Source organism: Arctopsyche grandis, chromosome 1 (assembly GCF_051622035.1).
Source record: "Arctopsyche grandis isolate Sample6627 chromosome 1, ASM5162203v2, whole genome shotgun sequence".
NCBI classification, from domain to species: Eukaryota; Metazoa; Arthropoda; class Insecta; order Trichoptera; family Hydropsychidae; genus Arctopsyche; species Arctopsyche grandis.
In genome coordinates, this window is record NC_135355.1 from 29,756,240 (window position 1) to 29,783,326 (window position 27,087).

Below are 27,087 nucleotides of genomic sequence, written 5' to 3' on the forward strand. Positions count from 1 at the left end.
ACCGAACCAATCCGTTTACCCATATTTATATTTTTTAGGATATTTTTGATAGTGGCAGCATTTTAATTTTTTGCACTGGCAGCACTTTAATCGATGACTCCTCCTGTCAACTGTCAGTGTCAACGCAGTAGTAGCAGATTAGTAAGGAGTGGGAAAGACACATTTCCACAATGCCGGTCTACGAGGGTTTATCTCTATCACACGAAAAGCTACCGACCGTCATCGACATCGGCGCTGCATACACCAGGTACTCCCCATCACACAGATTCTATCCGTAAAACAACGAACCAACTCCATCAACTAGACACTTTGAATCAACAAATAAAACCAAACTTTGAATAAAACACATCGGGAATCGGATCTAATACGTGTTACCAAAACACCATCGCTCTAATACGTTCGAATGGGTGTGACCCCAATGTGCGTGTGTGGGAGCTTCCCATACACAATGGACGTATTTGTCACGCATGGTCGAATGCCACTCACGTTTCATCGAACGTGGCGTCCTCGTTAATACGTGTTTATATTTTAAGATTGCTTGCGATGCTGTACTACCTTGACTCATATAAAAATTACATTTTATGAAAGCATTTATGTATGTATTGAATCGGCGACTTGGCAGATTCCTTTGCAATTGGGTCAATCCTAAAAGTTTTGTAACAATATGAAAATATTAATGTTTCATTTGTTTTTTCAGATTCGGTTTTGCAGGAGAGCCCACTCCTAGATGTATCATACCTTCGGAATACACTTGTTCCAAGACAAAAGTGAAGAAGAGTGTTTTCCAATATACATCTGTTAAAGAATTGTACAATTCCCTAGTCGATTTTATTCATATGTTGTATTTTAGGTAGTATTTTTTTATTTATTTAATTTCGGCCACTGATCTAATTTTACTAATGCATAACTACTCCTTTTCAGGCACGTATTAGTCAGTCCTAAAGATCGTAAGATAATCATCGTCGAATCCTTATTTAGTCCAACTGTCTTCAGAGACACTTTAGCCAAAGTTCTATTTTGCCATTTTGAAGTATGTATAAATCTTTTATGATAAAATAAACCAAACATATTTATTATAATCAACTAATGTCACCCTATAGGTATCATCTGTACTCTTTCTCCCGGCTCCCCTTGTATCAATCTGTCCGTTAGCAGTGACCACATGCCTCATCGTAGACATTGGCTATGAAGAAGCTGTCATCGTTCCAGTAATTCACGGTGTTCCACTACTTAAAGCATGGGTAGCTCAACCATTAGCTGGTCGACAGATACATGAAAACCTGACCAAACTAATCAACGAAGATAACGGCAAACAATTGGACCTGTCAAACAAGACAATCGAAGATATCAAAGGTATAACTATGATGCTAAGATTCCCACGTCAAAAAGTATTATGCACATATGTAATATCTAATTAATTGTAGTCAAGACATGCTTCGTTACAACGATAGACAGATCGAATCAATACGAATCTGAAAATCCACCTACTTCTCCACCGAGCGTTACATATCCGATAAAAGGCGAATCATTCATTACAATTTCTGGAAAGACACGTGAGCTTGCTGCTGAAGTACTTTTCCCACGAGATAATGATAATCTATCATTGGGAAACATTGTATTGGATTCTATACTAAAAGTGAGGAACTTTTTTTTTTATTTTTTTATTATGAATTAAAGCATTTCTTATGTGTGTCGTTTTTTCAGAGCCCGATTGATTCGAGGATACCATTATCAGAATCGATATTGCTCATAGGTGGAACATCTATGCTTCCCGGAATCAAATCCAGGCTGAATTCTGAATTGAAACAACTCATTAATCAGCCGTTGTATAAAGACAAATGCTTTTTGAAGGAGTTTAAGTTCCACACGGCTCCCGCTAAAGAAAATTACATAGCGTGGTTAGGTGGGGCAATATTCGGTGGGACCGATCTTATAAATAGTCGGTCACTGTCCAGGGAGAGTTATAATAAGGATCCAAGAGTGCCCGATTGGTCTAATCTTATTGATAATTCGGCAACGTACGACGTCAGATCCAGCATTAGTTTATAATTTGCCTTTGTGTATTTTCTATCTCAACGGTTGTTGATAATAATCTCAAATATAAGCTTTATATAGAGGGAGAGTTTAAATTTCTTTTTTGGCTTAAATTAGAGTTTGGTTCTAATTAATAGTTGCAGCAAATCTTATAACCAGAAGAGTCAACTTTGTAAAAAGAAATTTATAACAAGTTGGTTTGAATGAATGAAAGTAAGAAAGAAATGTCGTGAAATGTAAATTCAGTTTATAATATACGATAAATATTTTAATACAATCAATTATACATACATAAAACTTAATGTCATTTTTTTACTTTTATTTTTATGCGGCGTCGATGTCAATATACTGCCATGCGAATAAATATTACTAATAACAAAAAAAAAATATTATTGTGTTATTATTGCTTTAACAATTTCATCGAAACACATAAAATAAATTGAATATCACAAAAAATATACACAATTACAATCTTATCAAAAATAAAAGAAAAATAAAAGCCAAAATCATTATTATAACCTTTGGCCAGATAGTTTAATTTACATTGCTGTTTTCAATACAAAATAAAAATAATAATAAACTTACACAAAGTAAGACGACGACTCTCGAGAGTTTAAGTACACTTTAGAAGATAATACATCCATCAAAAAATGTACACAGGCACTTAATTTATTAAACACTTAATTATTAAATATAGCAGCAAGGTGACTTTGTTAAATCTCGTCAGTAAATCTCAAATCTTAGATACGTATCAGAAAAATTTAAATTAGTTCAGTTATATAGAATGGAAAAATAAGATTCTCAAATACGTACATACATATAATAATAATAATATAGAAAGGCAACGTTTCTCAATCGATAAGGCACTCTGTAAATAGGACGGCATAATATTCATAAAAGCAGATTAACTATTACATATAGTATAGTATATTATTGTTATAACAATAAATGCCTAATGATAAGGATTTGATTATGCAATAATGGAATATTTCATTATAAATATGACATGACAATAATATATAATAATACTTGAAAATGATTCTAGATACATAAATACATACAAATATCTCATAAAATGTATGTTTGAAAAAACAAAACTAAATAAGGAATGTGTTAACACTTAAGAATTATAGTCTTAATTATAAGGAATTACCCAACGTATATAAATATAAAATTTAAAAATACAGGTCAAAATCATAATTTTAGACATTTTTTAAGTAGAATACGTATAATGTAATTTAAATAATCAAGGTTCACCTTACAATTTATATATTTGTACTCACGTAAACGTTGCCCAAAAATATACATTTTGGTCTTTCGCATTTATATAACACAGATCTACAAATTTATCATGCTTCATCATATTATATAAATACTATATATATAAAAATGCTTTTTGAATTGATAAAACAGTATCTAATGAAACTACAGGTGTCTAAACAGTTACAACTAAAATATGAATATTGTAATAATACGTGATCTTATCAATTCATTTCGTATAAATAATTTGCACTTTGTTCAAAAAGAAAAAAAATTATAATTTTAATTTTCTGGAGGATTCGGACGTCGCTGCCTCATCAACGGAACTAGCAGAGCTGGACTTCCGGCCTGTCGCAAAAACGGATGCTGCAGTAGAAGAGCGGCCGGCGCTCTCTGAGCCGGCTCTCGAACCAAAGCCGCTTCTAAAAAGCTTGTCAGACGAGCCGAAGCTCTTGATGCATTGCGAAGCTTGGGAGGAGGCATCAGACGAATTCGACGCATCGCCTGCAATCACATTTAATTTCTTCAATATATGAGCGATAATAAGATATATCATACCCAAAACTACAAAACCAGCCATCAGCAGTCATCCAAGTTTCACAACGATTGATTTACCATTATACATTGTTTAAATTGGTAACATTATTTCAACCACATAGTTTTATTTGAGGCTTAATAAATGGCTTGGCTTTGGGGATCAATAAATGGGGTACGATATATAGAATAAGATTTTTAATATAACTTCAAAGTTATAATTGATATAAAAAATTGCATTCTTCAATAGAATACATGCCTGTAAAGGTGGTTCATCAAAGAATGGAGGTTCCCCGTCGACCATTTCGATAACCATGATTCCGAGCGACCAAACGTCTACTTCAGGACCATATGGCAAGCGTGATATTACTTCAGGTGGCATCCAATATGGAGTACCAACAAGTGATTTCCGTTTTGGAACTTCCTGTAATTGAAATATATAAATTTAGTAACATATCCGACACATTATAATTAATAATACTGATAAAAGTAAAAGAAATACAAAGAAAAATTAAAAAGAAGAACCTTATAAAAGGTATACTATTTTCTGTTGATCAAAAATGACATATGTACATTAAAAAGAATATATATGCAGTGGATAAAAAGAATATATATTAATTTACCTGCGAGACTTGAGCGCAAAATCCAAAGTCGGAAAGTTTGACACGTCCATCGGCTGCCAAAAGAATCGAGTCTGATTTGATATCTCGATGAATAACCCCCTGAGAGTGCAAGAATGCCAGGGCTTTCAAACATTGCTTGCAAACGGTAGCGATTTGCTCTTCGTCCATCCTTGAATGAGTTACGATATCGGTGAGCGCTCCTCCTTCTAAAAATTCCATAACGACCCACAACTCATCGTTCACTAGGTATGAGGCGTGCATTTCAACAATGTTTGGATGATGATAATCTCTCATTATAACCTAACAATAAAATGTTAGTAAATATGATATATTTTCACAGGAAATCCAACCGCGGAAAAACAAAAACACACTTACAACTTCATTAAATAGTAATTCCCTTCGTTGCTGTTTGCGCAAATTCATCTTTTTGACGGCGACTCGTCGTCCAGTAGCCTTTTCAACAGCTGTACAAACAGTCCCTGTACTTCCTTCCCCGATCTTCACAAACCTGCCGAGCATATTTCTGGGATCTCCCGGCGACACGACCATTTGTAGAGCTGCTCGAAACTATCAAATATAAAATAAATCATTACAGCAATCACAATGATGTAAATCAAATCAATCATGTAGAAAAGAAACCTGTTCGTGAGTAAGCCTCTGTTCGTGTTTGGATACGAGAGAGTTTTGAGGTGTGGGTGGCTGGGGCATCGGTTTCTTCTGCTGCACAGTGTTCAAATTAATGTCGCCGACTGTAGACGGACCGACTGACTGCTGAGTAACAACCGGCAATGGAGAGTTGTGCAAGTGTTGGTTCAATTGAGGCATACTTGGAGGTCGACCGTATGGCGAAGACACCATTTGATTTTCAACTAAAACATTAATAATACAATAATAACGCATAACAGTCAAATGAAAACTTTTTTAATTAAGAATAACTTAATGGTTCCGTTAATGCCAACCACCGAGAGGTTCCCGGGTTCGTCAAGGGTTGAACTCGATTGAAAAAGAATTTATTCAGAATTGACTCGACCAACCGTTTCCTAGCAGTGTAGCAATTTATCTAATTTCATTGTTGAAACAGTTCCTCATCAAATTGGCAAACCAATCCTATCCACTATGTCACCAATATTTGAATGATTTCAAAATTTATATATGTATGTATGTACAAGTTTAATACCATAGATGTCGCTCAGATGCAACCCGTAATGGAATATATAAATTTTATACAAAAAAAATGTTTTAATTAAAGATATATCAATTAACCTTGTTAAAAAAGAAAATCTATAGATTCAATTAAGGTTTGCCACATAGAATGAAGCTTTCAAGCCATCGATATGAAATGTATCAAGTTAAAAACGATTTAGTGTATAGATATAAAATACTAACGTGGACTTATATTATTTCCATTCAAACCGGTGCTACTTCCATGCATTGGATTATATCCTACAGACTGATGACCGGCATTTGTTGGATTTTGATACGGCATAATGTGTTGCGAGCCCGACATTCTTATATGTCCGCTGTTGTTATCGGGAATGTCTTGTTGACTGTGAACACTCGGCGAAACCCTCAGCATAGTATTATCTGGATAGTGTGGTTGCAACAGAGCATTGCTTTCTTGCGGATGTTGATGATATTGTTGAGGATGTTCGTGGTGATGTGGATGCTGATTATTAGTCCATTCCGCGGGAGATTCTCTGGATTGATTGGCGCTATACGGCACTGTGTCGTGTCTCATCATTGGGTATTGAGTGCCCGTCGTAGATTGCTGACCTTCTTCGGGTACGGATGGAGGCACATTCGGCTGATTGCGAAAGTCTCGTCGCATTCTCGGTGGACTCGAGCTACGCAGCGAGTTTGACCGAGCGACGTGAGAATTTTTTGGTAAAACTAGTCCATTTTGTACATTCTGATTGATTTGAAGCTGTGCATTCGGCGTCGGTTGGAGTATTCGTGAATCGTTGGATTTGTGTTCGCCTCGAACTATGGTTTTGAGGTCTAATATTTCAGTCGGTGTAATTTCCGACGGATCGACGAGAGGCAATGGTCTGTTTGTCGATTTTAATATCTGTAAAAATTCATCGGGTGAGACCATATGTCTGGATTATCAATCATCGTTTATTATATAAAAGTTACCTGATTATTGCCAACAATTGACGCCCACTGTAGCGGTAAACCTACATATTTTCCTTCTCTTTTATCAAATCCAGTATGAACTCTGTGTTCAAAATTGCTCGGTGGAGAAATTTGGGGTTTTTTCTTCTTCTTGGAAAACATTTTCGCCGTCAGTTTTTATCTGAAATAAAATATGTAATGTTACAGTAAAATATCAAGAAAAGAGATAATTGTTGAAACATCATGATAAAAGTCAACGGACGCTTCTGTAAATTTAATCAAGATCTTATCTTATCAATGTTATTAATTTAATTCGGAAATTTATAGAAATACATTCCATCCTTTTTAGCTGAGGAAAGTGAATAAAATGACGTTGTGGAATTAAACCGATCCGTAAAATATATATTACGCATTATTTTATAATATTCGATATTTTTAGAAAAAATTACAAATCATCCAAAAATATTATATGCTTATTAATCTCCAGTTTAAAAAAAACAAAAACAAGCATAACACATTCAAATTCCGGTGAAACACATATTGAATCGACATTCTTATGCAAAATCACTTTTAATTTCATTGCAGTAAATCAATATATTTAAAAACATACAAGTGTACATTTCGTTTTTTCACAAACATACTAGTTTTTTTATACACAAGCCAATCAAAAACACAAAAGAACAAATTGAAAAATACTAGTCTGTTCGTGCACAAACTATAAGGCACAAGTTTAAGTATTTTCAATAGTTTATCCCATCCTATATGTACCGAAAACAGGAATTATAGCAATGTTGTAATACGGTTTTAAAATACTTGTCGTTTTGACATCTAAAAGGTTTTGACAGCTCAAAGTTTTGATATCTTAAAGTTTCATGCCACATCGGGTGTCTATTTGAAGATAGCTTTTGACTGTAAGTACTTTAAACTAAAACCAATAGTTCTTGTATGAACAAATTATTATGCAATAATACATATACATTTCATTCAAAAGAAGATTTTTTGAGAACAATCAATTAATGTATTTATTTTTAGGTCTATTATAAGTCAGACATGTAAAAATCTGATGGCTATGATTTAAACTGTATACAATATAATTAGAATGAGGCACATAATTTCATTATTGGATTAAAAGTCAGTCACACATAATCCATCCGCCAAGTACACGCATAAAACACCCCACGAACATAATTAACGGCAAATCGTAAAATTAGCATATAATCGAATTGTACAACTATCGAACAGTAGTTGAAATCGGATTCAGGGGTGACGAATGAGGCATTTCAATGTGGATATGGGCGAGACGCGAAAATTGACAAGTGGGAGGGGGCGGGGCGGAAGGTGACCGGAAATAGTGACCGGCTTTGCGGGAACGAGTAGGGGCGTTGTGACTTCCGGTCTGAAATCACACTCACTCGTGGGGGGCGGAGGCCTTCGGGGGCGAAGCCGTCGGCCTTCAGCTGGATTCGACGATCAGCAATCGGCCGCTAGACGTCAACCGTCAACCGTCAGCCGTCAGCCGTCAGCCGTCACTCGTCATTCGCCCCCTGACGGATGCACACTCGCACTCGCGCACTTGCACACACTCGCAAGTATACATTCGCACATGTTCACCAACCCACGCACACGCCCATTGCTATTGCCAAGCTGCATAAACGCCAACATTACAAACTGGAGCATCCAACTGGTAAACGGATTATTCCGCAAAAAGCGATCTCGCGCAACTCACTAAAATCTTGATCTTCTAGTTCAGTGCTTCCCAATTACTTTCATGTCATGACCCCCTAAAAATCTGCGCGCGCACATTAATACGGGAGGAAAAGCATATTCCTCTTGTTCCTGTTGAATCCTGCTCGCGCAAATTAAGTGAGTATGTACGTAAGTGTGTACCGTTTATCATGCACCATTTTTTTTTTGATCTTTCGACTTAAGATCTTTCGATTTTCGATCTTTGCCTTCCGATATTTGTGTTTTCTGTAATTTAACATTCTGTCTCGTCACGGAGACCGAACAAATCGATATCGGGTTCAATGTCAGAAATTCTAACTCGCAAAGCATCTTTCAAAGTCTTCGTGGAAAGGCACGACCTTTGCTTATTTTTTAATATAAGTAATGACGAAAATGCTGTTTCGCATAGGTACGTAGTCGCGAAAGGAATAATAATTACCAGGGCTTTTTTTCCAATAACAAGATATTGGAAAGTTTTCATAAAATGTGTTATTATTTAACAGACTTAAATATATAAATTCCCTAAATATGTAAGTGGAAAAATATTCATAAATGAATATTTGTAATTTCTACTGAATATTTTCGCGGCCCCCGCGAGGAATCCTACGACCCCCAAAGGGGTCGTGACCCCCAATTTGAGAAGCACTGCTCTAGTTCCCGTTAGTTTAAATTTGTTTGCGTGTGTGTCTTTCGATTGATGAAGTTTTTGTGTGCCAGATATTCCGTTATGGCGGCTCGCTGTATGACATAGTCGAGTTCGGTCACCCTCCTGCGAGTTGTGATCAACTCGCCCGTGTTCAGAGTGGCTACCACACTCCGTCTCTGGCTTCCATAACAAAAGCACGTATATCAACATGCCAGTCGTCTCAAGGTCTGTTCATACCTATCCAGCACGATCCGTATCCTGTAGGTGTCAAGCAAGTGCGAATAGTATTCTTTGGTACATTATATGTACGTATTCATACTGCATTCACGCATGCGCATTTATGCATTCATGCGCGTCCATATATAATGTACCAAAGAATACTATCCGCACTTGCATGACACCTGCAGGATACGGGTCGTGTTGGATAGGTATGAAAAGACCTTCATTCGTTCATCCCCTATAGCGTGATCGAGATTTTAGTGACTTGCGCGAGATCGCTTTCTGCGCAACAATCACCGAAGGCATTCAACTATCGGCTAGCATATTTTGAACTCTATTCTAGTGGCGTTCGTTCTGTTTTTGTCGCACAGCCTTACTTACATGTGCGCGAGCAGGATACAAGGGGACTAGGTGACGTTATACTAGATCTGTAGCTGTGCGATAAAAAGAGATTTCCACGGCATTTCACTGCTCTGTGGGAGTACATTGTATTTGCATTAGCCGCATTCTCAGACGGCTGACCTCCAAACAATACGACCCTACAGCCAGAGGAAAACAATAACAAGAATTGCGAAGCTGCTTAACAAACGATATCTAGTCGCCCCTGAAATACCCAGTGGTGGCACCCTAATAGTTTCCATGGGTTTCCGGAAACTCGTCACTTAATCCAGAGCATCGTAACCTTTGGATATTCACGGCACACATTGTTTACGACTCGTAGAGTTTGTCAGCTACGTACATACATATGTACTTCATCGGCAATCGCTAATTATTCCGTATATGCGTAGGGGCAAAACACTAACTAACATCGGTTTTCTCCCTCAAACGCGATCTCAATCGCACGTATTAGGCCGAAGTGCTATTCGGAGAACACATATTACCGCGGTGCACAGGTTACGATGCTCTGATTTAATCTAAAAGTTTATACATACATATATGCAATTTTTATCAAAAATTATACAAATCTTGAAAATTGAATGAACTTTCATGTAATAGTCCCTTGGACGAAAAAAATTATACATTTTCAAAATAATTTTATTGAAAAAAAATTTGGAAACCCTTGTTCCAAAATTGGAGTGACACCACTGGAAATACCGACGACCAATTCGGGCGGAACGTCGAATGCAAGTACCACGTAGGTGTACAAACAACGTCTAGACGCCAACCTCATCTCACAAACACGAGCAGACGGAAATCCCGGAAACACACGTGAAACGAATTGAAATCCGAAACGCGAACTTCTAGACAACCCATGGTACAACTGCAAAACGCGACCTCTCCGTATCGCGTATCGTATATAAAGTAACGCATCCAGACGCCAGAGTGAACCTCTGGAGTTCAGCCAGATCACTTCTCCGAAGTTGAGTAACTAGCTCCTTCGTACATACAATAACTCTGTATGAGCTGAACATAAATAAACCATCCTCTTACAAACACAGCCGTGTTTTCACAGGCTGGGATATGGTCAACACACATTCACAGCTTACATTGGTTTTTGTAATGTTTGGAATGATTGAGATGAAGTCCAGACTTACTCAAACCTGTGCGCGTCCAGATAATATACATGAATATCCAGATATTTTATTAATTCAAAAAGTCAGTCACTACCATTAAAAGACAGCATCTATTATATTTTAAGACGTGTGCATAAGTTAATTCTTCAAAAATATTCACTGAAATTTCATTGCAAAAAATAACAAAACTGAAAATGTGTATTTAACAAATATTTATTTGTCAAAAAATAAATTAAGTACATTTGAAATAAAAATATAAATATAATGTCATAAAATCTCATTAAGCCCCATCATATCATTAAAACTTCGCACCATATTTGTACCTGGAATTACAGATAAAAGATACATATTTCACATTAAAACATCAAGAATCTCAGAGTCAATGCCCAGCAGAATACATAAACAGCCAATCTTCAATAAATTCTCTATAATTCAATAATAAACAATAAAATAAAAAAATTATCTATTCTAAAATCATCTTTCATTTTAGTATAAAATTTAAAAATAGATGGATGTAATTCATTACATCTCAATAAGTACACCCGGCTTATTAAAAATAATTTTATAAAATATATGTAGATAAAATAAGCTTCAATCTAGATTTCAAGAATCAGTGCGAATAATTCCTTTCTGCGTTAACTTCGTAAGTGTCGGAAGTTGTGGAAAACTACTTTTAGTCGGTGCTGGGTTTAATTTTGTGCTGAGAAATATGAATCCCTCATACAAAGAAGAGCGTTCCATCGCATTAACTTCAAAATGTTTCAATTTCTCACGAGTGCACCAGTTTGACGCCTTAGTGACAGTATTCTCATGCAATTTAGGATCAGGCTCTCCCGTTCTATTTCCGAGAACTATAATCATAGTCTAAAAAAACCACAATTATATTTATGTTTCTTATAAATATTAATATGAGATTTATGTTGAAATTATATTAATAGCGCTACTCACTTCTTTCTTCTCTTTGCTTCTTTCTATGTCTTTGTGGAGATTCATAAGAACTGCTAGAGACTCAGGTTTACGGACGTCATAAACGAGAACGTAACCGTCAGCGAATGCCATATAGTGTTTTGGAAGACTTTGGTAACCCGAAGACGGAGAATTTTCTATATTAGGAGCAAGAAGTCCAGCTGTATCGTAGAAGCAAAATTTCTCTTTTGTACCTCGATCTGTTTCAACGTTAGACACGTAGATGTCTTCAATCGTCGGATAAAACTCTGTTGTCGCTGTCACATTGCCATATATCAATTGTTCTAATACAGCAGTTTTACCCACACTCTTCATGCCGCAAATTATTACTTTACTAGTTTTGCCCATTTCTAACCAAAACTAAAATATAACGGTATTATGTCTAGTTAAGTACACATTCGCCAAAGTTTATTGCCTTGTTCTAGATACGAATAAGATTTGACACTTGACTTGACAGTTAATATTTGGTCGAAACAACATATTTTCTTATCCAATTATTATTTTATTAATTTTAATATCAGCTTCGAATGCATCTAAAAAAATGTATCGTCAACTAATACATTGTAATGTTTAATGCATAGTAAATAATGCATAGTAAATAATTTAATCTATTTTAGCGACGTATAATTTTTTTTCTGAGTATCCAATGAAGAGACAGGAAATGTCCCAGTCAAAGTTACAAAGACATTACTAGGAATCTATTGTGCTCCTATTCATTACTATCATTTGGTGTTTCTGTGCTATTCAAGTCCCTATGATTAACAACTACATATGGCGTTTCCTTTACCTACCTTTCAACAAAACAAGTTTTACTAATTCTTAAATAATATGCTACAGACCTTAAAATTCAGTTTCTCCAATTTTGTCCATTGAATCGAATGTAGTTCGAACATACTTATATATTTACTTATGATATTCATAACACATTTATCGCTTTAGACACTGCAACATAATTGTTTATTTTACATATGTACCATTTTTTGTTTTCTGCCGTACATTGTTACTACCCATTTTACTGGTACATAGTATTTATATTCTTAGCACTTATGATGTATAGTTATTTATTTATGTTTGAAATAAGAATTATAAATCGAGGAAAACACTTGTTAAAAATAAATAATATAAAATTAGTTTTCTTTTCAACGTACCAATTAATTAGATTTTGGTTCGAATTAGAACAAGAAGTATTATATTAAAGTTTTTTTAAAAATAATAATTTCTAAAATTATAAAAATATGTTTTTATTTATTCATTGTTCAACATAATGTATATTAAAATTTAAAAAATTGAACGTAATTGCATAGCTTTAGCTGAAACACAGATTCAAGCCACATACAATTTGAATATAAAAATTCGCCAAACATATCCTAGTTCTAACTTTACTCAAAACTATGATAATGATGATGAATAGAAAATATATGTATGTATGGAATGATTTTTAATAAAGGTTCAATTACATAGATACAAAAATCATGTAGTTGCAAATAGATACAAGAGAGCTTTCACAAACTGGACGATTTCAGATCCGCCTAATTTTGACTCGCCATACAATCTGTCTACAAACGTGATAGGCACTTCTCCAATAGTGTAATTAAATTGCCGAGCTCTAAAAATACATCAATATATTGTAAATAATGAATTATAAATAGATAAAATGAAATAAAAAATTATAGCAAATACCTCACAACCATTTCCATTTGAAAAACATATCCTTTAGAAACACAACTTTCTATAAGCTTTTGCAAGACATTCTTCTTATACAATCTACAATATAAATACATAATAGATATTAATATTTGATATGCATATGATTATTATAATTTTTAATATATGTATGTACATATGTACATATTAGATACGTAACGTTTAATAATGTGTATATTAAAAATTCTTTATATCAATATAAACTATATGAAATACAATACGAATATATTAACCTAAATGATCCTGTCAAATCAGATACACCTGGTCTCAATAATAATTGAGTGAGGAAATTCGCACCCCGACTTACAAGTTTGCGTTTAAAATCCCATCCATACACACCACCACCATCTTGATACCTTGTTCCAGTGACTACATCGTAATTATGCTTCTTTTGGAGTTCAATCATATCGGGGATGAATTTTGGCTGAGTGAAAAAAATAATAATTACATATCGAGAAAACTTGACAAATTAGGTATCGAATAAACAAAATAAAAAAATACATGATGACTCAAATCAGCGTCCATGATTATTATAAAATCTCCCTTTGCAAATTTTAATCCGTGGATGTAAGCAGTACCGAGACCGAGTTTCTTTTCCCTGGGTTTGAGGACGATTTTGTCATCGCCATAGATTTTTTGTAGTTTTTTGGCGACATCCAATGTTCCGTCTGGACTTCCATCGTCTATTATTATAATTTCATATTTATAATCGCTGAAATGTAACCGAGATGAGCTGATTCAAATATTACAAAGCTTAATACAACATGGCGTGGTTTGGCATCGAAACAAACCAGTTATCGAAGGTTTTAGCCAGCAACCATATCAGAATTGGCAGATTTTCGCGCTCGTTGTAAGTCGGCAGCAATATCGAAATCAATGCCATCGTTAACGAAACTGATAAGCCGACAATCGCCTGACACTTGGCCAATACGAGATTGACAGCTGCTGGTAAACCAAGCAATGTATATAACAGCCTAATCTAAAATATTAAAATTTTCATTTTAGGTAGGTAGGTCTATTCATACTTAACAGCACTGCACGGCTTCAGCACTGCACGACTCCGTTTCAAATATGTCATTTTATTACATTTCTATTCATATCTACCTACACGTCGCGGTCACGTCACGTTTACAGCATTTTGGCCGAGTGCAAGGCAAAATCGGCTTACTTATACATTACAGGCCATGACGATACGGCGCAATATTGCTTACGTCGTATTGTCGAGTAATTAAAATATGAATGCATACACGTGCATTCGTAGCTACGTGTCAGAAAACAAGTCAGCAAAAATGTTTCGACGTTTATCGAACGAAAAATTATGTATAATCGCGTTGTTGTTGGAAGAAGAAGCTCAAGAAGGCAATAAAAAAGCACGGAGGCGTTATGTTGTGCATCCCATGTTAAAAAATAAAAAAACCGAAGGAGAGTTTTGGACACTGTATAAGGAGCTTGTGGATGATGGACAAATTTTTTAAAAATATTTCCGTATGAACCGATACCAATTTGAAACAATACTGGATAAAATAAAAACACAAAAAATCTACAAAATTTAAGGAAGCATCGTCAAAAAGTCATTGTCACAGACCAAAACCATGTCGAAAGATTGAACAGCTGTCAACTGTCACTATCGATAATTGGTCCAAAACAGCAAAGCGGCAGACTCATGGCACGTAATTCGCTTGTATATCTCCACGATGTCCGAAAGACGGATACGATATGTTGACGGATGTTGCTGTAAGGTATGAACAGGAAATGTCGGGTACTGCTGTAAGCCTGCCGTGGCGTAAACGTGACGGTTGAAATGAACATACCCATACAAAATGTATCAAATAATACTTTTCGTACGGCCGGATACCTGCTGAAGTCGGTTCGTGCCGACTAGGTATGAACAGACCTTCAAGGTTACTCAAATTCACAAAACCCTCCAATTAAATAGAATTTGGAATTCTTTATTTATTTAAGTAACATTAGTGCATCGAACTTATTAAGCGATGTTCAATTTATGACGTTATAGGGGACGAACGAATGAGACGACTGGCATGTTAATGCACGTGTTTTATTTATGACAGCTGAAGGCAGAGTGAGTAGCTGCTCTCCGAACCCAGCCGAGTTGGTCCCCACTCGCAGGAAGGTGACCAAACTCGACCATGTCGTATAGCGAGCCGCCACATCACTCCCCCCCCCAGCATCAGCGATACAAAAATTACAAAGAAACAAATTTTACAAAAGAAAAAAAAATATTGTTACACAAAGAGAAAAAAAATATTGAGTGGGGAGAAAAAAAAATTGTTGACGTGGGTCATCCGCTGTGTAGGTGTGCCGCCCTGAATGGTTGGTACATTCGAGGGCGGTGACGTCGCGAGCAGGACGGTGAGTCATCCGATGGTCGCGCCGATGCGATGCTGCGCCGGCGCCGCTCTTCCGAGGCTGATGTCGGTTGGTGGGGCGGCGGGGGCGGCAGGGGCATCGATGTGGTTGATGATACTCCGAGCTGGACCGTTAGTCGTTGTGGCTCGTGGAGGTGTTGCGGCACTGCCGCCCGTCCGGCGTGACGACACTCGTGGGGACGGACGGGGCCTTGATGATGATGATGGTGCTGAGGTGGTGTGTGATGAATCTTGTGGTGCTGGATGACCGTTCTATGTGTACTGGATCACGCATGACTCCACATCCAGCTGTCAAGATCGTCGTCTCATTCGCTCCCCCATTTTTTTAAGCACCTGTCATCGACGTTGTGGCTGGACTCTAGTCGGTAGGTAGGTAGGTAGGTAGGTAGCCGTGTCTGCTCGTTTATTGTCACCCGCGGGCCGCGGCGTGCTGTGTCGATGGCGATGGCGGCGCGGCGGGTAGCTTTCCCGCCTGGCTCGGCGAGGCAGGGATGAGCAGCGGCATGCTGAATTAATCGAGGCTGCGTGGCTCGATGTCGGGGTCACCAGTTATAGGGGACGAACGAATGAGACGACTGGCATGTTAATGCACGTGTTTTATTTATGACAGCTGAAGGCAGAGTGAGTAGCCGCTCTCCGAACCCAGCCGAGTTGGTCCCCACTCGCAGGAAGGTGACCAAACTCGACCATGTCGTATAGCGAGCCGCCACAAGGTGATTATTGATAATACGTTAAATGGTAATATGGGGGGCATAGTGAGCGAAACGACAGCGTGGTTTTATATCAGCTTTTTTCAGAGGGGAGGAGTGGTTATTTTTTTTTTTGGAAGAAGCTTTTGATCAAAAAGATTCGGTTCGGTGATTATTCCACAAAAACCGATCTCGCGCAAAAACTATCTATCGCGAAAGATTGTACTAAAGAAAACTCCGTCGCTCCGTGCATTAATTCGAAGTTGGCAGTCCAAGATGTGAACAATAAACCACATCTACCACTACTAGAAACTAGAAACTAGAAACCCAGAGAAATGTAATAATAACATTTCTGTAAGAAAACCCCTCTTCACGTCCATGCAACAGTATTATGGGGGTAGGGCGAGTGAAACGACTGTTGGTAATGCACGTCTGTTTATTTCGGCAGCCGGGGAGGATGTGAATGCTTACCGGCAAAGCACTGGCCAACCGATGGTTATACAGTTAGTACCTCGGGGCTGCCACAACGGATACGAATTCTTGGTTGTGTTTATCGGTCATGGAACCAAAGGATATATATGTATATATTTGTTGACATCCAAATGTCATCGGAGGCTACATACTTTTCTATTTGGTAACATGACGAATCGAAGAGTCTGCAGGACATGTTTACGCGTGGGATCTCACACTATCTTGCTTGAGGGTCAGCGCAAACGAATGCTGATCATCATCTGTAGTCGACCTAAATTCCGATTGACTACACAACATGCTTCTAAAGAAGACGGTCTACCTTCATGGATATGTCGTGATTGTGATCGTCAACTTCCATCGGCAGCCGCCTTCATTGCATTATGTTGTCGCTCTGAACGGCGATTGCTTCGAGCGCAACATTTGAAAATTTCTTTTGATACTTTGAATCTCCTTTACAAGAAAAATAAACCGCTCAAAATACATTCAATTAAAGAAGCTCATTCGCCACAAGTCTTACCTTCAATCGAGGAAAAATATTTCGACCATAATAACCACGAATTGACTCCCAAGGAAAATATAGATAAAGTAAAAAAGATTGATATTAAAAAATATATCAAAATCAAACCAAACACAATAAAAAATGTAAACGTTAAAATAACCACACGTAGACTTGAAAATAATGAAAGCAAAATAGGTAGACCGTTTACATTGAAAGAATGTAAAGTTTGCAATAAAACATTCTGTGGTAGTTTAGCCTTCAAGGAGCATAAACGTACGCACCGAGGAGAGCGTTCATTCAAATGTTCTCATTGCAGTGTCTCATTTCTTTACGAGGGATGGCTCACGAATCACCTCAAATGCAAACATCAAAATCCCAAAACAGATATGTCCTACGTTTGTCATCTCTGTGGCAAAGTCTTCTCGAAGAAGCCCACATTGAGGCACCACCTAATGATACATACCAATGAAAAACCTCACGAATGCACCATATGTAACCAAAGATTCACACAATTGGGCCAACTGACGACTCATAGAATGATACACACGGATGAGAGACCTTTCCCCTGCACCGAGTGTGACAAACGATTCAAATGGAAGACCTGTCTACGTCGACACATGTCTGTACACGCCGAGTCGCGTACTTTCAAATGCGACACGTGCAGTCAGATGCTCAAGTCAAAGATCACTTTAAAACAACACAAAGAGAATATACACAAGTGGACGAAACCTTGCGTATGCGATTTGTGTGGTGCCACTCTGGCCACTAAAGATAATTTAAAACAACACTTCCGGGCCATACATTCAAATCAATCGGGAGCTTGCAAATTGTGCAATAAGCACTTTTCTAATCTGAGGGAACACAAGCGGACGCATACGGGAGAGACACCATTTCATTGTCGTATGTGTTCGAAGCGGTTTGGTCACAAACGTAGTCTCACTGCTCACGTGAAGAAGCATGATAATCTGTTGTCTGGTAAATTCGTATGTGAAGTCAACAACTGTAATAAACCATTCGCCATGAAATGCCTGTTGGACTTTCACATGACTAAATATCACAATAAACACACACCGTACGTTTGTCAATGTTGTTCGAAAGGTTTCTATAGGTTGTCTGATTTGTCAAAACACTTTAAAAACAATCACTTCAGGAATTATGTTATTTCTAGTGTAAACGGTGCAAATATTTATTCTTAAACTCTGTAGGCTTTGAATTTTATCTTTATGTTCTGCTTTGTCTTATATCTATATTCATAAGTTTTTTGCACTAAAATGTTGTACAATATATTTTCGGTTGCTTGGGTTAGAATTAGCTATTTTTCAAATTGTATGATTATATCTGCCTTCTTAAAAACATCATTCCTTTCATCAAATCACTCGATTTGCCTGCCGATAAAAATATTTTCCTCTAATTTTTTCACCGAACATTAATATTTTATATAATTTCAAAATGAAAATTAAATGATTTTCTTTTATTAATATTAATTACTATGAATAAAATTAAAATAAATAATTATTTTCATAATCACCGGATAAGAACCGAGTCTGAGGTGGCAATCCTAATAACCAGAGATCGGCGGCCAGGATAATTTTTTGCATAAAAGAATGCTTCACGATTGTCCTACAAAGCAAGAGAGCAAATAATTGAAAGTAAGAAGAGGTTAGTAAACAAAAAAGGTTGATTCTTTCTTTGTAGGATAATAGTAATTGACAATAATGAACCATTTTTGGTTCGTAAAAGAATTCTGGCTGCCGATCTCTGCTAATAACATCTTATAGTCAATTATTAATCATTTAAAATTAAAGATTATGATAATGTTGTATGCTGTGTTAAAGCAATCAAATTTGAATATGTAAAAGCAATGTATTGATTTTATAATATGTTATCAAAAACAATACCTCAAGAACTCAAAATCTTGTTTGTCAATTGATAAGTAAAGACATATTCCCGATAAGGCTGCATTTTTAAGCACCAACTTGTAATAATAAATTAAAAAATGAGCCTTATATTATTTATGGAGATAAATCATATCAATTTATGGAGAAATTATATTTATAATTTTTATCTCAATTTATTTTGAACACTAATATGCAATATGCATTTTATATGCCTAATTTTTAATTGAGGTTATTTTTTATGTAATAAACTCACAATACTATACACATTGGTATATTTATAAATTTCTTTAAGTGATAAATAATAAACTTACATTGGAACGTGTTTTACAGTAAATATTTCATATTTACACTGAGAATTTTGAAACCATACATACATACATATATTTTCATGAAAAACATTCACAATAATTATGATATACAGCATTGCATGCATCATTAACTATATGTATGAAAAAAAAAATAACATTCTTTTCACAATTGGAAATAGTATTTTTATTAAATATAATAGATCTAAAATGGAAAGTTTTTGTATTATACTTATATTAAATAATAATATAACAGTATAAGAATTAATTGCACAATTTACTACTTAAATTAAAATAGAACATCTTTTTATAACCAATCGTAATATCCGAGTGAGAAAATTCGTAGCGTGCGTTTGACAAACTTTACTAAAACTAACTCTTCAACACATTCAGATTAATCGAGAAAGAAACTTTTGTAAAGAATTCTACAATATTGCACAACAACTTTTCTTAGTATTAAAAATATATATTGTGCCAATCCTTATGACTATCACTCTGCCGTTTTGTTTATTTTCGTTACATTATTGCCATCAGTTTCAGAATTGACGGCTTCGTGTTTAATTTTGGTTACGTCTATATCGCTATCAGTCTTTATGTAGTGTGTCGGATAATGATTCTTTAAATCACTCTGAAGTCTAAATTTCTCTTTGCATATTTTACACCTGAAACAACATTAATTTTCAATCACATATAACGTAATTACGGTGAGCTTATTTTTTTTAGAGAAAATTGGGGACTTGAAAATATTAGCATATAAAATTTTGAATTTTAAACAATCATATTATTGAAATTGAAATGACATTAATTTTGATATTTTTCGCAAAAATTAACTGTCTTTAATAATAATGCAGGCAAAATTGTAGACAGCTCATTTCGAAGTTGCATTTGCTATAAATGCATGCTTATAATGTGTCTATTTTTAATTGGGTGTTTTCCTTGGTCCACATATTTTTCACCTATGAAAATAAGCATTAAATGTGGACATTAGATCCAAGGAGACATAAGGAAAAGTTAACGATTTTTGAAATGAAACTTTTTTATCTGTGAAATAGTCAAAAATTTTCATATGTTGGTAGGGCTTGTTATTTTGTCGCCATTCATCGATCTTTTCATTTGTGACATAACTTTTTTACACGAAACTTCATCAAATAATTTGCCGTCAAGTATATTTAAGGACCAGTGACTAGAAATAAACAATAGCTTTTCTCGATCTTCATCCACAGACGGATTTCTCGTAATAAGACCCATGAAAGATTTGTCCAAGTTATTTAAATAATCAAAACAGGTTTGATAAAGTTTATGAATTGCATCTTTAAATATTTCGGTGTTAATAGTTTTAGCAAAAGTCGATTTTACAAAATAAAGACCAGAAGAGTAATTAAAGAAAATAAATAAATTCAAGGATAAAGGACTGTCCTCTTAAATATAGGACGTATGGTCAGCGTAAATATAATATAATCAAACACAAACATAACGAGAAAACTTACTCGTAGATGTTCTCCCCAATGTGCAACCGGGTGTGTTTGACGAGATCATTACTTTGTATAAAGGATCGGCTGCAGTATTTACACGGGTACGGTTTTTCACCCGTGTGTATTCTGTAATGTCGTTTCAGCAAGTCATTATAGGCGAATCTACAACGTTAAAATAATTAGTAAGAAATCATTGCATTTTCTTTTAAGGCATTTGTATTGTTGCAGTACTTCATATGGCACACGTCGCATTCGAACGGCTTCACTCCGAGATGTATTCGTTTGTGTTTTTTAAGGGAGTTCGGTTTGGTGAAAGCATGGCCACAGACGTCACAAACATATGGATGGGCACCAGAATGCGAAACAATGTGACTAGTAAGCTCACCTGAAATAAAACAATCCTAAATATCAAATGATGTCATTGTGGACTGTCTCGTCGAAGTAAAAGTGTCGATAGATGAGATTAAACCTCATTTGAAGTTACCCAGTATTGCAATATTGGGAAACTACCTTTACTGATGAACTTTTTCGGACACAATGTGCAAGCATATGGAGTCACTCCGGTGTGTCGCTGCACGTGCTGCCTCAAATTAGAGCCGTTGTTGAAGCCCTTGCCGCATATTGAGCACAAGAATGGCGTCTCTCCGGTATGTATCCGAAGGTGATCCTTCAGATTGCAGATTTGCGCAAATGCTTAAAATAAAACAGATTACATTTAGACAAATGTATATACATACGTACCTAGACATGAACTTCCGATCGAATACCTTTTCCGCAAACGTTACAAACATTCGGCTTGACTCCGTTATGTTTATTCATATGGGTTAACAATTGATCTTGCCTCGAATATTGTTTCTCACACAAGTTACATTTGTACTGTTTCACTTTCATATGTATTTTAACGTGTCGATTTAAATGACTGCGTACCGGAAACGACTTTCCACACTTATTGCACAGATATTTCTTTCCGGAATCATTATCGCTGCTTTTGTGGATTTTCATATGGCTAGAATGGCCATTTTTAGACGTGAACTCTACGTTGCATTCCTCGCAAGCGTATTTGCCCGATTCCTCTTGGTCTTTGGATTCGAAACTGTCATTATAACCAATGCCAACTATGTGAATGGTCGAATGCCGAATGAGCAAATCTTGTCGCTTAAAACGCTGATAGCATTCGGAGCAAGCATACGGCTTAGCTTCAGCATCATGGTTTGTCATATGCCTCGTCAGACCCGAATACTTGGTGAATACTTTCTTACATATGTCACAAGAGTATTTAGCCAGCCTCTTGACAGATTTATGCTTCTTCCTGTGGTAAACTACATTGCTTTCGCCGTTAGCGTAATTTTCGACAGATTCATCTTTAACACTATACTTCCGTTGTACATACGCTGATAGGGGTTCAGCATCGATGGAATCGTCAGAATCACTCCTTACTTCAATTTCATTCTTTACATTGAGCAACGAATCCACGTCCTGTTCTCTTTTGTGCAATTTTATTTTTTTGTTTGGGTGGTATAGAGACGGTTCTTCGCTATTTTCGCCGATTTGAGTGAAAGCTTGGGAATCGCCGTCAATAAGAAGCTCTTCTGGTTCAAGTTTGATCAAGAGTTGGGACTCTTTTGATTGTTTGCTGTCATTGGGAAACATTTGTCTAAACTGTTCCTCACTGCGTTCACATTGTTGGACAAAATCGTGAACATTGGTCAAGTGTTCTACGCAGTTTGTACATAGCTTGGAAGATAATCCATCATCTTTGTTGACCTGAAATCATTAAATCAAAATAATTTATTTTTCTGTTCTGAAATTTGTCGAATTAGATGTGTATTAACATTTAACAACTTCGAATTAGTACTCTTATTTATATATTTAAGAATACTTGGGTAAAGGCGGCAAAGCCGGTGGACTCAAGGGTTTTGATAATCATACAGTAGTACAGAAATACAAATATCAAATAAGATAATGAAAAAAAAACAAAAAATAAAAATAAAAATCAAAAACAAAGAAGACCCAAAATAGACGAAAATAAAATAAAGAAGAGAAAATACAAAATATAAAATTAACTTAAAAGGTAAGAACTACAAAAATCCAATTATTTTAAGGAAATCATCAAGTTTGTTTTTGTTGTTAAAGTATCAAGTTTATACATATATTGATTATTATATATTATGCAACTAATATTTAAAATTGAAGAAACACAGATGAATAACTGTGTAACTATCGAATGGTACACGTATATCTGATGGTAAAAATGTCAGAATTAGCAAAATCTGATCACAATAGTGTTAAACCGATAAGTATGTCTTCATTAAATGAAAATAAATAAAAAACATATTTCAATTATAAAATTTTTCGGAATTATGCAGCACTATGCCCAATACATACATATAAGAAAAAATAATTCACATTTCATCGTTAAGTATTAATTTTAAAAAGACGATACAAAAGTGTTACGCAATTCCAATTGACAGTTCAAAATATGCATATGTATACAAATATGTATGAATTTATGAAAAGAAAAAACAAAACGAGTTATTATTTTTTTTTGTATGCATGTGTTTGTCTATGAAGTAACATGAAACTTATGCATGTATTTGTCTATGTAGTATTCATGAAGTAAGATATTAGTCCTATAGGGCAGATAATCCGAATAATATAGGTTATTGCATGGTGCGTTTGAAATATTAGAGAGGAATTTAGAAGTTTTTGATTACAAACTCGACTCGAGTCAGTTTCACGTAAGAGTCTAATTGGTATGTGTAAACATTGAAAACGGACGGTAAATACGCATTTTAAATTGGTTCGACGATTAGGTGGTAAACAAATGCAGGTGAGAGAGTGACAGGTGAAGCGTATGTGTGTGTGTGTGTGTGTGTGTGTGTATTACCGGTAGGCCGGTGCATCTAGTGTAGAGCCGGTGGAGAGGCAGCAAAGGCGGGGGCGGCTCGCAGATTGGCGCTCCGCCCCCCTCCGAGAACATGCAGTGCAGGCCGAAGCCGACACTGGCGCCCCCGTCTCCACCTCCGTCCCCGCCCCCGCACAGGCAGGCGCGGCACACGGGGGCCCCCGCGACTGTTCCCGACATACCGCACCCACACACACACACACCTATTCGCTCGCACTGACACTTCTAGCACGTGCACCCCATACACGACACGACTCACTCTGGCGTTTCGAGACCACCCCCTTAAATCGAATTTTTATTCGTAAACACATTTCGTGAAAGACAGAACTCATCAAATAATTACCTTAAAGTGTTTCAAGTATAAAAATATTGAATGTAAACTATAATGTCTCACCGTTGGGTTACTTTATAATGCTGGAGAGGACTTAATGCTGCACTAACATACACGCTGCTAATTTTTAAGACATTCCAATAAACCAAGTCAATATAAGCCCCATATAAATGTAGCGTAAGACATTCTATTATCTCGGAATGCTTATTGTTCAGACCAATTGTCTGGTGGTCGGCTTTCGTGGCCTTACGACCCACGATCTGGCCGATGTTTTTTGGTGCTGGCCACCCTCGTTAGCGCGACCTGACTCTCGCTCCAACTGCCGCCGCGTAAACAGTGTGTGTTTTCGCGGCTCGCGTCCTCGCCACCGAATCACCAGCTCGAGACTGGTGATGTTTGACGATACTTGGAGACCAGCTCCAGTATCCGTCCGGTGTGCACTAAGGAAGCCTGGTCTGCCTTCGTCCCGAAGGCTGACAACTCAGACACGCGTGCTTGGTGCATAACCTCAGCCGCACAACACGTGCTACTATTTGTATTCGAACTCCCCCCCCCCCTTACCCCTGCTTGCTCTCTGTATAATTTATATAAAAACACAGTTTATCGTATACAGCTTTACCACCTGTTTTTGATTACATATAATCTCCTTCCATTTCTTTCTCCCCGCATCACACGCTCACTTACGCACACTGTACGAGAGAGGGAGACAGAGAGCAGAGCAGCCATCAGCAGAGACCAGACCGCAGACGATGATCCGCAGGCCCCTTGGAGGAAACCGCACCACGCTTTACCACGAACGCTACACATCACGACATCAGGTGGCTCTCGATTGAGAGCCCCTGGCGTCCGTACACTTATTATGTTGCATTTGCACGTGTTAGGCATTCCGATACAATAGAATGTTTGCTGCATTTACCCAAGACCAATATTGACGGGAGCAGGTAAATTGGTCGAATGCAATACACCTAAATCCATTCACCGAATGCTATTCCACTAATGACGCTTTTACCGAAAATCTGTAGACCGAATGGTAAATTCGTCTAATATCTTTATATCGAGAGACAAATTCACCGAATTTCGAGTTTCAAACGTAGTAGTAGCCGAGTTTCAAACCAATAGTAGTAAATTTTATTATTTCGTAATTTTTCGACGCGATATTTTATTTTATTGTTACAAATCAATATACACTCGCCATTACAGATTTGCTCCAATGCGACGGGTGTACGTTAACGAAATACAGAATACATAAACAATCAGAAATACAGTAATACATACATATACTATCAGAATATATAGCATATAACAATTAATCAGAAATAATAATCATAGAGACATCTATGGATTATTTTTAGATTTTTTTTTTGTATACAATTTTTATACATATAATAAATACGAAATTAGAGAGATGTCTATAGAGATATGTATAGATTTCAGATTACTGTGTATAATTATTACAAATTATACACAGGCAGATTTTGTGACAACAGGATTAGATCTAATACCAATTTCCAGGAACCGTTTCAGCAATGATCAGATAAAATTGGCAAACTCTGATAGAGAAACGATCGATTTGGAGTCACAAAACCCCCAAATCTAACCAGCAGTGGCGAGGACACGAACCTTTGAACTCAGTGGTGCTAAATATATACGCTACCACTAAGCCAAACTGCTGGCTATCTAATATCAACAGATGGATAGCTGGCTAATATCAACAGATGGCGAAGTAACGGTAATTGGACTATTCGTCACATTGGGGTGGTCACAAAGACAATTTTTGCCATGAAAATCGCGAATACACAATATTTGGCACTCAAATTCTCGTTACTATGATAGTTATCGTTAGTATGATGGACTTTTCGGCTGCCAGATGTTCCGTTATAGAGATTTTAGTGACTTTGTGACGAGTAATTTGTGACCAGTAATCACCGAACCCGTAGTAACATAGACAGAGAAATGTTATAACTAGACTGCGGATAGACACCGTGCCTTTTCCTGGAATCGGGACGGTTTGGCTCTATTTACAAAGCTAGAGTACAAAAAAAAAAAGGTTGGGCGAACCTTTTACAACAATTGAACAATAGCATTTACAACAATTGAACAATAAACGGCGCGCTGTGGATCCGGCCACTAAGGTTCGCAAATCGTCATTATGAACTTTGCTTTTGATAAAAAAAATGGGAGAATCTTTGGTTTTCGATTTTTCCCCCAAAAATTATGTTTTCAAATCCTACGTATTCAGGGTTTCTCAACTGAGTTCGGCAAAAAATATTTCTTAAAAAGAGTAAAATCTTACGTATGAACGGATTCTAGACCAAGATTCGCAAGCCCGTCTTCATGGGTTCTGCTATTCATATCTAAAATGTACGCTTATACGTATGTATGTATTGACGTATTTATCAGCCATTGATTTAAATTATCGTGCATTTCAACCAATTGAAAAAAGATGCATTTGTTGTTCGTACTATTTAATCTTCAGGTCTGCATATTCACGCTGCCCTATTTCAAATATACGAATAATAACACTTATTTCATAATTTGAAATATAATATGCATTACTTCGTAACGTCTACGATAGTTCGTTCACGACCGTTGCTACACAGACCTGTCATTCACAGCCATTTCTTTCACCGATATTTCGTTCACAAATATAAAATAGCTCGATCGCCGAGCTCGGATTTTTTTTTTTGGCTCTTTCCATAATTAAATTATTATATCGTTTACGATTCACAAAGGCAGTTCTTTAATAAATTAGCTTTTTGAATCAATTTTAACGGTAACCACATTAATGAA

The 27,087-nt window shown here is 36.4% G+C and overlaps 5 protein-coding genes across 7 annotated transcripts; 1 reads left to right on the plus strand and 4 right to left on the minus strand.

Annotated features, from left to right (window-relative positions):
- The first annotated feature begins 38 nt into the window (after positions 1-38).
- On the plus strand, positions 39-3,013 carry Arp10 (Actin-related protein 10). Its single transcript, XM_077446318.1, has 6 exons — positions 39-247; positions 698-850; positions 922-1,030; positions 1,101-1,353; positions 1,425-1,636; positions 1,705-3,013. The coding sequence occupies exons 1-6, from the start codon at positions 171-173 to the stop codon at positions 2,047-2,049; spliced, it is 1,149 nt and encodes a 382-aa protein (XP_077302444.1). The 5' UTR covers positions 39-170; the 3' UTR covers positions 2,050-3,013.
- mbt (serine/threonine-protein kinase PAK mbt) lies at positions 2,261-8,191 on the minus strand. Its single transcript, XM_077446304.1, has 8 exons — positions 7,979-8,191; positions 6,588-6,747; positions 5,838-6,519; positions 5,091-5,320; positions 4,827-5,018; positions 4,452-4,751; positions 4,088-4,252; positions 2,261-3,798 (listed from the first exon to the last, which is right to left on the minus strand). Exons 2-8 carry the CDS (start codon positions 6,726-6,728, stop codon positions 3,577-3,579), a joined length of 1,932 nt encoding a protein of 643 aa, XP_077302430.1. The 5' UTR covers positions 6,729-6,747; positions 7,979-8,191; the 3' UTR covers positions 2,261-3,576.
- A 2,673-nt stretch (positions 8,192-10,864) lies between these two features.
- Positions 10,865-12,102, minus strand: kappaB-Ras (NFKB inhibitor interacting Ras like 1). The gene is made up of 2 exons (XM_077432935.1): positions 11,619-12,102; positions 10,865-11,534 (listed from the first exon to the last, which is right to left on the minus strand). The coding sequence occupies exons 1-2, from the start codon at positions 11,982-11,984 to the stop codon at positions 11,274-11,276; spliced, it is 627 nt and encodes a 208-aa protein (XP_077289061.1). The 5' UTR covers positions 11,985-12,102; the 3' UTR covers positions 10,865-11,273.
- Positions 12,103-12,824: 722 nt separating this feature from the next.
- Dpm1 (Dolichyl-phosphate mannosyltransferase subunit 1) lies at positions 12,825-14,975 on the minus strand. Of its 3 annotated transcripts, none has more exons than XM_077436175.1 (6): positions 14,445-14,975; positions 14,132-14,319; positions 13,842-14,052; positions 13,574-13,764; positions 13,317-13,400; positions 12,825-13,242 (listed from the first exon to the last, which is right to left on the minus strand). In XM_077436175.1, exons 2-6 carry the CDS (start codon positions 14,221-14,223, stop codon positions 13,107-13,109), a joined length of 714 nt encoding a protein of 237 aa, XP_077292301.1. In that variant the 5' UTR covers positions 14,224-14,319; positions 14,445-14,975; the 3' UTR covers positions 12,825-13,106. The 3 variants fall into 3 exon arrangements, with proteins under 3 accessions (XP_077292301.1, XP_077292219.1, XP_077292377.1); XM_077436093.1 differs by having other exon boundaries at positions 14,427-14,488; XM_077436251.1 differs by lacking the exon at positions 14,445-14,975 and adding an exon at positions 14,366-14,442 and having other exon boundaries at positions 14,132-14,282.
- Positions 14,976-19,541: 4,566 nt separating this feature from the next.
- On the minus strand, positions 19,542-24,897 carry LOC143915615 (uncharacterized). The gene is made up of 6 exons (XM_077436360.1): positions 23,949-24,897; positions 21,829-22,825; positions 21,572-21,754; positions 21,293-21,446; positions 21,077-21,223; positions 19,542-20,251 (listed from the first exon to the last, which is right to left on the minus strand). The coding sequence occupies exons 1-6, from the start codon at positions 24,144-24,146 to the stop codon at positions 20,080-20,082; spliced, it is 1,851 nt and encodes a 616-aa protein (XP_077292486.1). The 5' UTR covers positions 24,147-24,897; the 3' UTR covers positions 19,542-20,079.
- Positions 24,898-27,087: the final 2,190 nt, after the last annotated feature.

Bases quoted from the DNA above. Each gene is read 5' to 3' on its own strand.
- Arp10 (XM_077446318.1), top strand. From the start codon at position 171: ATGCCGGTCTACGAGGGTTTATCTCTATCACACGAAAAGCTACCGACC. The intron at 851-921 runs GTAGTATTTTTT...ACTCCTTTTCAG, and splicing joins ATTCATATGTTGTATTTTAG to GCACGTATTAGTCAGTCCTA. The intron at 1,031-1,100 runs GTATGTATAAAT...GTCACCCTATAG, and splicing joins TTCTATTTTGCCATTTTGAA to GTATCATCTGTACTCTTTCT.
- mbt (XM_077446304.1), bottom strand. From the start codon at position 6,728: ATGTTTTCCAAGAAGAAGAAAAAACCCCAAATTTCTCCACCGAGCAAT. The intron at 5,321-5,837 runs GTTAGTATTTTA...TTAATGTTTTAG, and splicing joins TGGAAATAATATAAGTCCAC to TTGAAAATCAAATGGTGTCT. The intron at 3,799-4,087 runs GCATGTATTCTA...ATGTGATTGCAG, and splicing joins TTGATGAACCACCTTTACAG to GCGATGCGTCGAATTCGTCT.
- kappaB-Ras (XM_077432935.1), bottom strand. From the start codon at position 11,984: ATGGGCAAAACTAGTAAAGTAATAATTTGCGGCATGAAGAGTGTGGGT. The intron at 11,535-11,618 runs GTGAGTAGCGCT...TGGTTTTTTTAG, and splicing joins GAAGCAAAGAGAAGAAAGAA to ACTATGATTATAGTTCTCGG.
- Dpm1 (XM_077436093.1), bottom strand. The intron at 14,053-14,131 runs GTTTGTTTCGAT...GTTACATTTCAG, and splicing joins GCTAAAACCTTCGATAACTG to CGATTATAAATATGAAATTA. The intron at 13,401-13,573 runs GTTAATATATTC...TTTATATTGTAG, and splicing joins GATTTGACAGGATCATTTAG to ATTGTATAAGAAGAATGTCT.
- LOC143915615 (XM_077436360.1), bottom strand. From the start codon at position 24,146: ATGTCGGGAACAGTCGCGGGGGCCCCCGTGTGCCGCGCCTGCCTGTGC. The intron at 21,447-21,571 runs GTAGTTTCCCAA...GTTTTATTTCAG, and splicing joins GAAAAAGTTCATCAGTAAAG to GTGAGCTTACTAGTCACATT. The intron at 21,224-21,292 runs GTACTGCAACAA...TTAACGTTGTAG, and splicing joins TGCGACGTGTGCCATATGAA to ATTCGCCTATAATGACTTGC.